This window comes from Nomascus leucogenys, chromosome 22a (genome assembly GCF_006542625.1).
Source record: "Nomascus leucogenys isolate Asia chromosome 22a, Asia_NLE_v1, whole genome shotgun sequence".
NCBI lineage: Eukaryota > Metazoa > Chordata > Mammalia > Primates > Hylobatidae > Nomascus > Nomascus leucogenys.
In genome coordinates, this window is record NC_044402.1 from 119,307,384 (window position 1) to 119,317,491 (window position 10,108).

The 10,108-nt window shown below is 46.2% G+C and overlaps 1 protein-coding gene across 5 annotated transcripts in view; it reads left to right on the top strand.

The window, feature by feature from the left end:
* Nucleotides 1-10,108, top strand: part of PLCD4 (phospholipase C delta 4) — a 31,942-nt gene that overhangs the window by 18,010 nt on the left and 3,824 nt on the right. For 4 of the 5 annotated variants that reach the window (XM_030804231.1, XM_030804232.1, XM_030804233.1 and 1 more), the window contains exons 7-10: nucleotides 4,821-5,022; nucleotides 6,313-6,457; nucleotides 7,441-7,593; nucleotides 8,924-9,100. In XM_030804231.1, coding sequence (XP_030660091.1) covers nucleotides 4,821-5,022; nucleotides 6,313-6,457; nucleotides 7,441-7,593; nucleotides 8,924-9,100 — 677 coding nt within the window. The remainder of the gene's footprint in view (nucleotides 1-4,820; nucleotides 5,023-6,312; nucleotides 6,458-7,440; nucleotides 7,594-8,923; nucleotides 9,101-10,108) is intronic. The other variant, XM_030804235.1, reaches the window with a different exon arrangement.

Genomic DNA, 10,108 nt, shown 5'->3' on the forward strand with positions numbered 1-10,108 from the left:
AGAAGGCCAGTTATTTAGCTTTTAAAGAGTGCAGCTGAAATATACGCTCTTGGTCTTCAAAGTTTCTTCCTCTTGCCTCTTCAGTAGACTCATTTCCTGCCCTCCATTCCCTTCAGAGTGTGAGAAATTTACATTAATAATAAATACTTTACGGCCGGGCTCGGTGGCTCACGCTTGTAATCCCAGCACTTTGGGAGGCCGAGGCGGGCGAATCACGAGGTCAGGAGATCGAGACCACGGTGAAACCCCATCTCTACTAAAAAAAATACAAAAAATTAGCCGGGCGTGGTGGCGGGCGCCTGTAGTCCCAGCTACTCGGAGAGGCTGAGGCAGGAGAATGGCGTGAACCCGGGAGGCAGAGCTTACAGTGAGCCGAGATTGTGCCACTGCACTCCAGCCTGGGCGATAGAGCAAGACTCCGTCTCAAAAATAAATAAATAAATAAATAAATAAATAAATACTTTACAAGGAACTTTCACATTCCTCATTTCATTTAGTCCTCAGTACAACCTTGCAAATCAACAGTAATCTTTATTGGCCCTTTACTACATGTCCCATAATGCTGTAATATCTCTATGTACCTTTTTCTTTTTCTTTTTCTTTTGTTTTTTGAGACAGAGTTTTGCTCTTATTGCCCAGGCTGGAATGCAATGGCACGATCTCGGCCCACCGCAACCTTTGCCTCCCGGGTTCAAGCAATTCTTCTGCCTCAGCCTCCCGAGTAGCTGGGATTACAGGCATGCGCCACCACACCCGGCTAATTTTGTATTTTTAGTAGAGGACGGGGTTTCACCGTGTTGGTCAGGCTGGTCTCGAACTCCCGACCTCAGGTGATCCACCCGCCTCAGCCTCCCAAATTGCTGGGATTACAGGCATGAGCCACTGTGCCTGGCATCTACGTACCTTTTCTAATACAATGACCTGTTGAAATGGGTCCTGTTATTAAGTCAGTTGTATAAAAGAGGAAAACTGAGGTTTAGAAAGATTCAATGACTTGCTCAAAGCCAACAGCTAATGAGAGACGAACTGAGATTCAAACCCAGGTCATCTGACTCTTAGCTGGTGCCTCTCTTGAGAGTGAGGATAAGAGATGGGATGAATGAGAGCTGGACAAGTGATCCGGATCTAAACTCTTCTGGGTCTAAACTCTTACTCCCTTTCATTCATTCATTCATTCATTCACTACTTCAATGAATGCTTATTGAGTTCCTATAATGTGTCAGGACCTATGCTAGGCACCAGACATACATTAGTGCCTAGATCAGACAAGGACACTGCCCTCATGAAACTTATAGTCAAACAGAAAACATTACAATCTGTTATTTCAGATTTGTTTGGGTGTTCAGAATAGAGTAGAGGTTGTAGGCTGAGTGCAGTGGCTCACGCCTGTAATCCCAGCACTTTGGGAGACCAAGACGGGCAGATAACCTGAGGCCAGGAATTCAAGACCAGCCTGGCCAACATGGTGAAACTCTGTCTCTACTAAAAATACAAAAATTAGCCAGGCATGGTGGTGCACGCTTGTAATTCCAGCTACTTAAGGAGCCTGAGACATGAGAATCGCTTGAACTCGGGAGGTGGAGGCTGTAGTAAGCCGAGATCACACCACTGCCCTCCAGCCTGGGTGACATGGTGAGACTCTGTCTCAAAAAAAAAAAAAAAAGAAAAGAAAGAAAAGAAAAAAAAGAATGGAGGTTGTAAAGCAACCATTTCAGAAAATGAAATTGAAGACAGTTAGAAGTTTAAGAAATAGAATCTCTAGGCCGGGCGCTGTGGCTCACGCTTGGAATCCCAGCACTTTGGGAGGCCGAGGCAGGAGGATCACCTGAGGTCAGGAGTTTGAGAACAGCCTGGCCTACGTGGTGAAACCCCATCTCCACCAAAAACACAAAAAATTAGCCGGGTATGGTGGCAGGAGCCTGTAATCCTAGTTACTCGGGAGGCTGAGACAGGAGAATCCCTTGAACCTGGGAAGCAGAGGTTGCAGTGAGCTGAGATCGCACCACTGCACTCCAGCCTGGGCGACAGACCAAGACTCTGTTTCAAAAAAAAAAAAAAAAAAGAAAGAAAGAAAAAAGAGATAGGATCTTTTGTTACCTGTGCAGAATCCAGTAAACATCAGTTACATTTCTTTCGACCCCCATCCCTCTTGGTATTTCCTTCCCTTGAACTTGACAATCAGATACTTTATCTGGCTACAGAGAGTAGTATCAGTCAAAAAACCTGGGCTCAGGTCTCCACTGTGCTTCTTATTAACTGAGTAACCATGAGCAAGTCACTTAACCTAACTAACTCAGTTTCCTCATTTGTAAAATAATTGATCAAATGAAGTAATGCACTTGAAAAGTATCTGGCAACTGTAAATTTACCTGAGTGATTTATTACTGTCAAGAATGAAACTTTATGGCCAGGCACAATGGCTCATGCCTGTAATCCCAGCACTTTGGGAAGCTGAGGCAGGCGGATAACTTAAGGTCAGGAGTTCGAGACCAGCCTGGCCAACATGGTGAAAACCCTTCTCTACTAAAAATATAAAAATTAGCTGGGTATGGTGGCGGGCACCTGTAATTTGAGCTACTTGGGTGCCTGAGGCAGGAGAATCGCTTGAACCCGGGAGGCGGAGGTTGCAGTGAGTGGAAATCGAATCATAGCACTCCAATCTGGGTGACAGAGTGAGACTCCATCTCAAACACAAACAAACCAACCAACAAACAAAAAGAATGAAACTTCCACCAGGTGTGGTAGCTCATGCCTATAATATGGGAGGGTGAGGCAGGAGGACTGCTTGAGTTCAGGAGTTCAAGACCAGCCTGGGCAATATAGTGAGACCCCATCTCTAAAAAATAAAAATAAAAAAATAACCAGGCCTGGTGGCACATTCCTGTAGTCCCAGCTACTTGAGAGGCTGAGGTGAGAGGATTGCTTGAGCCCGGAGGTCAAGGCTGCAGTGAGTTGTGATTGTGCCACTGCATCCAGCCTGGGTGACACAGTGAGACTCTGTCTCCAAAAAAAAAAAAAAAACAAAAAAAAAAAACAAAAAAACCCGGAAACTTCCTGCCCAACGTCCTGTCCTTCTTCACAATCTCCAGGCCTTGTGAAACCTGGAGCAAGGAAGCTGGCCATGAGAGTCATGTTGTTCCACCTTCCAGGCGAGCCTCCTTGTAGCAACATCTCCTTGTAGCAACATTATTCTCAGTGAGACTGCACAGCCCAGTGGTGCAGGGCACGGCTCTGCCACCTGGAGGCCTGGGTTCAAATCCCAGCTTCTACAGTTACTGATTATGAGACCTGGAGCAAGTTACCTAACCTCTCATGGCAGATTATATTACATCTACTTCATCATGTTACTGAGAACATGAGTGAGATGCTGCATGGAATGCCCTGGGCATAGAGTGAGTGCTTGATAACTTAACTGTTAGTCATTGTTGTTGTTGTATAAAGCCCATACTGAGATTGGAGGGAGCTATGGAAGGAGTAACAGGGCCCTTTTCTCAATGGGAGTGTAGTTTAAGGGGATGTTGACAAATGATCCTCAAAACATCATATGGGAACATGGACAGTAAGAAGAAACTCTCAGGCCATAGTTAGTCACAGGTACACAGCCCAAGGAAGAAAATACAGGTAACTTGGCCATGTCAATAAGCCTTTGACTTTGATTCTCTCTGGGCCTCAGTTTCCCCATCTATAAAATTAGCCCTTTGGATGTTGTCCATTGTAGTAACTGTGAGCTCCATTTGGCTATTTAAAATTAAATTAACTAGGTCGGGCACGGTGGCTCACGCCTGTAATCCCTGCACTTTGGGAGGCTGAGGCGGGCGGATCACAAGGTCAGGAGATCGAGACCATCCTGGCTAACACGGTGAAACCCCGCCTCTACTAAAAATACAAAGAAAAAAAAGAGCCGGGTGTAGTGGTGGGCGCCTGTAGTCCCAGCTACTCGGGAGGCTGAGGCAGGAGAATGGTGTGAACCCGGGAGGTGGAGCTGCAGTGAGCAGAGATCCTGCCACTGCACTCCAGCCTGGGAGATGGAGTGAGACTCTGCCTCAAAAATAAATAAATAAATTAATTAATTAACTAATTTAATTTAATTAAAATCTAATAAAATTTAAAATTTAGTTCTTCAGTTACACAAGCCACATTTCAAGTGCTCAGTAGCCACATGTGGTTAGAGGCTACCATATATGACACTGCAGAATAAAACGTTTTTCTCTTTAGTACTATAGCATAAAAAAAGACCAAAAAAAAGTTAAAAAAAAAAGACATTTATCTCATCATAGGAAGTTCTATTGGATAGCACTGGACTTGGATGAACTTTTTTTTTTGAGACAGAGTCTCACTCTGTCCCCCAGGCTGGAGTGCGGTGGCGCGATCTCGGCTCACTGCAAGCTCTGCCTCCAGGGTTCACGCCATTCTCCTGCCTCAGCCTCCTGAGTAGCTGGGACTACAGGCGCCCGTCACCACGACCGGCTAATTTTTTGTATTTTTAGTAGAGACGGGGTTTCATCATGTTAGCCAGGATGGTCTCTATCTCCTGACCTCGTGATCTGCCCGTCTCGGCCTCCCAAAGTACTGGGATTACAGGTGTGAGGCACCGCACCCGGCCTTGAATGATCTTAATGATTTCTTTTAACATTCTTTGAGGGTGGGAATGATTGAAATGATACACACTAGGTGGGGCAAGTTTGGGATCTAAAGGCTGGGAATGGGTGCCATCTGAAAGGCAGGGCTCTGGATGGAGTGGGAGGAAGGATGGACTGTAGGTGTGCTAGGATGCTCCCATTCAGAGCTTCTCACCTAGTGTTCCCCTGTCCACACTCCAGGCAAACTGCGGCATGTGCTGAGCATGGATGGCTTCCTCAGCTACCTCTGCTCTAAGGATGGAGACATCTTCAACCCAGCCTGCCTCCCCATCTATCAGGATATGACTCAACCCCTGAACCACTACTTCATCTGCTCTTCTCATAACACCTATCTAGTGGGGGACCAGCTTTGTGGCCAGAGCAGCGTCGAGGGATATATACGGTGCAGTGGTGGTAGAGAAGGGGTCCAACTCATGAGAGGGACCATGTAGAAAAGTGAGGGGAGCTGTCAGTGTCTAACAGATTGGGACAGTGTTGTGGGGGTTTAGGGGCTGAGGAGCCCTGGATACCAGAGACACTTGGAGGAGATATTGAAGACTGGTGGGAGAATGGTAATGAAACCCTATGGGTAAATGGAACTTCTCTTTCACAAGCTATGAAACTCTCCTGGAACTCAAGAGGCCCTGACAGATTTATACTTAACAAATTAATAAACAGATTGTTAAATGGAAGGCAGTAGAGAATAGGAGTTAAAAATACAGGTTCTGGAGTCAGACCATCTGAAATTATATCCTAGCTCCTTCACTAGGTACTCTGGGGCTAAGTATTTAACTTCTATATCTCAGTCTTCCCATCTGTGAAACAGGGATGGTAACAGTGCCTATTCTGTCTGGGTTGTTGTGAAGCGATAATCCATATGTCAATAGCTAATAAGCAGTTGCTGATTTTATTGTGACTAATCATGGATTAGATTGAATAGTCAAGATATCTTTGTATTACCAGCAACTGAACTAGTAGCTTCAAGGGATACAAAGATGAGTGGAACATATAGTTTCCACCTTAGGAAGTCTAGCTGAGGAATTAAGGTGTAAATTTACTGATAGTTTGAATAACCAGGGTGTTGTATAGGGATATAAAGCCAGAACACCACTGGACACAATGGCTTATGCCTGTAATTCCAGCACTTTGGGAGGCCGAGGCAGGGAGATTGCTTGAGCCCAAGAGTTCGAGACCAGGCTGGGCAACATAGTGAGAGCCTATCTCTACAAAAAATGCAAAAATTAGCCAGGCATGGTGATGTGTGCTTGTAGTAACAGCTACTCTGGAGGCTGAGGTGGGAGGATTGATTAAGCCTGAGAGGTCAAGGCTGCAGTGAGCCATGTTTACACCACTGCACTCTAGCCTGGGTGACAGATTTAGACCCTGTCTCAAAAAAATAAAAGTAAATATAAATAAATAAGTAAAACCAGAACGCCAGAAGCATCATGAGGCAATGTGTGATGGATTGCTATGGAAAGACTGTGAGTCGGGTGGGCTGAAGTATGGGTAGAGATCAGCGTGAGCTTGCAGCAGTGTCCCCATGGATGGAGAAGGCTCTACGCAGATGTAGCTTGAAGGGGTCTGGATGGGTAAGTGCTGGTGAGCGCTGTTCTCTCCAGAGTGGGGAGAGTCCTTAGGTAGAAGATCAGATATTGACCTCTCCTATCTCTTGGTGGGGATGTGGTTCTTTCAGGGCCCTGAAGCGGGGGTGCCGCTGCGTGGAGGTGGATGTATGGGATGGACCTAGTGGGGAACCTGTCGTTTACCACGGACACACCTTGACCTCCCGCATCCTGTTCAAAGATGTCGTGGCCACAGTAGCACAGTATGCCTTCCAGGTAGTAGCCCCAGGATGGGGACACTGGTGAGGCCAGAAGGTCTGAGGGAAGAACGACTGGCTTTGGATCTGGGGAGGGTGGAAGAGTGCAGGGGAAGTTCCATCAAAAGAGGATTTAACTGTAAAGCATCAAGCAAATACTAAAGGCTGATTATGAATAAGTGTTGGATGTGTTACTAATAATTAGTAGTTATGGAGGTAATTACTTATGGTTAGAAACTATTACTTCTTCAGGCCAGGTGTGGTGGCTCAGGCCTGTAATCCCAGCACTTTGGGAGGCCGAGGCGGGTGGATCACCTGAGGTTGGGAGTTTGAGACTAACCTGACCAACATGGAGAAACCCCATCTCTATTAAAAATAGAAAATTAGCTGGGCATGGTAGTGCATGCCTGTAATTCCAGCTACTTGGGTGGCTGAAGCAGGAGAATCCTTTGAACCCAGGAAGCAGAGGTTGCAGTGAGCCGAGATCGCACCAGTGCACTCCAGCCTGGGCAACAAGAGTGAAACTCCATCTCAAAAACAAAAACAAAAACTAAAACTATTACTTCTAACAAGTTTTATCACCCTTCTGGAAGAGGTGGATAGGAAACAGAGATAGTGGTGAGTAGGGCTGATGAACAATGGGAATCTGGAGGATGAAAGCATGAGAGTGCAACATGAACACATAACCAGGGAATGTGGCCTGTCCTTCCCACTAAGAGCCTGAAAACTCAAAGGTCCCAGAGGGGCCTAGGTCAGACTTGGCACAGGTATGAGATTTAGGATCCCAAGATGTGAATATGTCTTTAGATGTGGGCAGCGTCCCAGGCATGGGCCTCGGACCCAGCAAGATCTCACTGAATCCTATAATGGAGTTGGAAGAGTTTAGCGATCAGGGTACTCATTTGAGTGAGTAAGTAGGGAGGCCTAGGAAGCGGGTACTTGAAGAAGTAGGTTGCAGTGTTTTAGAACTCTGAATCCACCGTTCCCTCCCCTCACCACCAGACGTCAGACTACCCAGTCATCTTGTCCCTGGAGACCCACTGCAGCTGGGAGCAGCAGCAGACCATGGCCCGCCATCTGACTGAGATCCTGGGGGAGCAGCTGCTGAGCACCACCTTGGATGGGGTGCTGCCCACTCAGCTGCCCTCACCTGAGGTAGGGACACTGTTCCTCCAGCCCAGGCTCTGCTGTGGCTTCCGGATTCCGCCACCTGGGCTCCTTTCTCTATGCCCCTCTTTGTTCCCTTCTTTCTATCCTCAGATGGACCATCTTGCTCTTTAATGTCCTTGGATCCTTGGAGACAATTTTAACTTAAAATCTAATTGAATACAGAATTCTATTTATAGTTCTCTAAGTTTTAAATCAACAATTTACATTATTTCTTTTCTCAGTGGAAGTATCTTGATTTTTTTCCTGGTAGTTCATAGTTGTTGTGGACTATACAAACAATATAAAGGGAAATCTCCCCTCCTGTCATAATCCCAACCTCTCCCATAACAAGCAGCTATCGATAGTTTTTTTTTTTTTTAAGACAGAGTTTCGCTCTTGTCGCCCAGGCTGGAGTGCAGTGGTGCGATCTCGGCTCACTGCAACCTCCGCCTCCCGGGTTCAAGCGATTCTCCTGCCTCAGCCTCCCAAGTAGCTGGGATTATAGGCGTGCACCACCACACCTGGCTAATTTTTGTATTTTAGTAGAGACGAGGTTTCACTATGTTAGCCAGGCTGGTCTCGAATCCCTGACCTCACGTGATCCACCCTCCTCAGCCTCCCAAAGTGCTGTGATTACAGGCGTGAGCTACTGCGCATGGCCCTGAGTTTTCAAGTCATGTTTCTAAAGGCTTTCCCACAGTAAGATTATTCAGGCCAGGCGCGTTGGTTCACGCCTCTAATCCCAGCACTTTGGGAGGCCGAGGCAGGTGGATCATGAAGTCAGGTGTTCAAGACTAGCCTGGCCAACATAGTGAAAACCCATCTCTACTAAAAATACAAAAAATTAGCTGGGCATGGTGGTGGGCACCTGTAATCCCAGCTAGTTGGGAGGCTGAGGCAGGAGAATTGCTTGAACCTGGAAGGTGATGGTTGCAGTGAGCTGAGATTGCGCCACTGCACTCCAGCCCGGGTGACAGTGCGAGACTCCATCTCAAAAAAAAAAAAAAAAAAAAGATTATTCAAAAAGATTCTCTATTTCCTTCTTGTATTCTTATGTTCTTTATATTGACATGCAAATCTCTAATCTATAAGGAGTATTTACTGTGTCAAATGTGTGGCAGGAGACCATATATATTATTTTCCATATGGATAGAGATATTGAAAGTTTGCTTAACAATATGGGGGATTCCAATTGTATCAAGCAGCTGATCTCTTCCCTTGGGAACTTCTGACCATTCACTCACTTCCTCTGCCTTTGAGAACAATGAGACTGGCATGATTCCCAGAAGGACCCGAGAGCAGACAGGTAGACAGCCCCTTCATTTTTGTCCCCTAGGAGCTTCGGAGGAAGATCCTGGTGAAGGGGAAGAAGTTAACACTTGAGGAAGACCTGGAATATGAGGAAGAGGAAGCAGAGCCTGAGTTGGAGGAGTCAGAATTGGCGCTGGAGTCCCAGTTTGAGACTGAGCCTGAGCCCCAGGAGCAGAACCTTCAGAGTAAGGACAAAAAGAAGGTAAGCCAGGAGTGGTCTTTCTGCTGTGGTATTTAGTCAACTTGCACAAGCTGAAGGCCTGTTCATGAAGACTAGAGCCATGCAAGATGCAGGGCCAAGAAGCAATGACCCTCCTCCCAATGAAGGAGATTTAAGACTGCATACATGGCATCAATATGTATTATATACTGCCATATATAGGTATGTTGCAGTGGCTTTCCAACTTCTTTGGGCCACATCTTTTTTTTAAAATGAAATCTTATACAAAATAGATGAATGCAGAACCATCCTAGTTGAAGCACCCATTTGGCTCTCTCCTGGTTGCCCTAGTGACTCCTGAGACATTTTTGTACTTCTTGGTCTTCTTAAAGGCCAGCTTGAAAACCAGTGATGAGCAGGTGTGTGTTTGTATGTGTCACATTATTATATTGGGTAAGTAGGGGTTACTGGAATGATTGCTGTGATCTCAACCAAAGTGGACATAGAGAAAGCTTTTTGGAAAGGATGAGTTTTAGAAAGGGCCAGCAGTAGCCAGAGAAGCAGGAAGGAGAGCGCTTTGAGGTGGGGAAGGTGAAGGCTGTGCTAGAGTGGTCCATCTCCCTATGGGGAAGGGAGGCAGAGGGAGAAGGGATGCCATTGGTGGGGCCTCCAAGATCCTGGTTTGAAGTCTGCCTTTCTCTTGTGTACTTGCGTGGCTCACTCAGCTGACTGACTCCTAGCTTATCCTGTGCTTTCTGGGGCTGTGGTGTCTAACCTGCTGCCATGTCCAGGGATGGAAATGGGAATTCAGGAGACAAATCCAAAGATATTACTCTGGGACTCTCACGCCCTTCCAGGTGTGACTTACATGACCATTTGCATACCCTGACATATCTGTCTGGATTCATGTACATTTTGACCAAAGATTATTGTTCCTTTGTTTTAAATGAGAGGGAGGGAGGATAATGCCTCTCTGTTTAAATAATAAATTTAAAACCTGTCACCCAGAATATAACATAGAGCAAACACAAGCCCAGAGGCTGACACTGA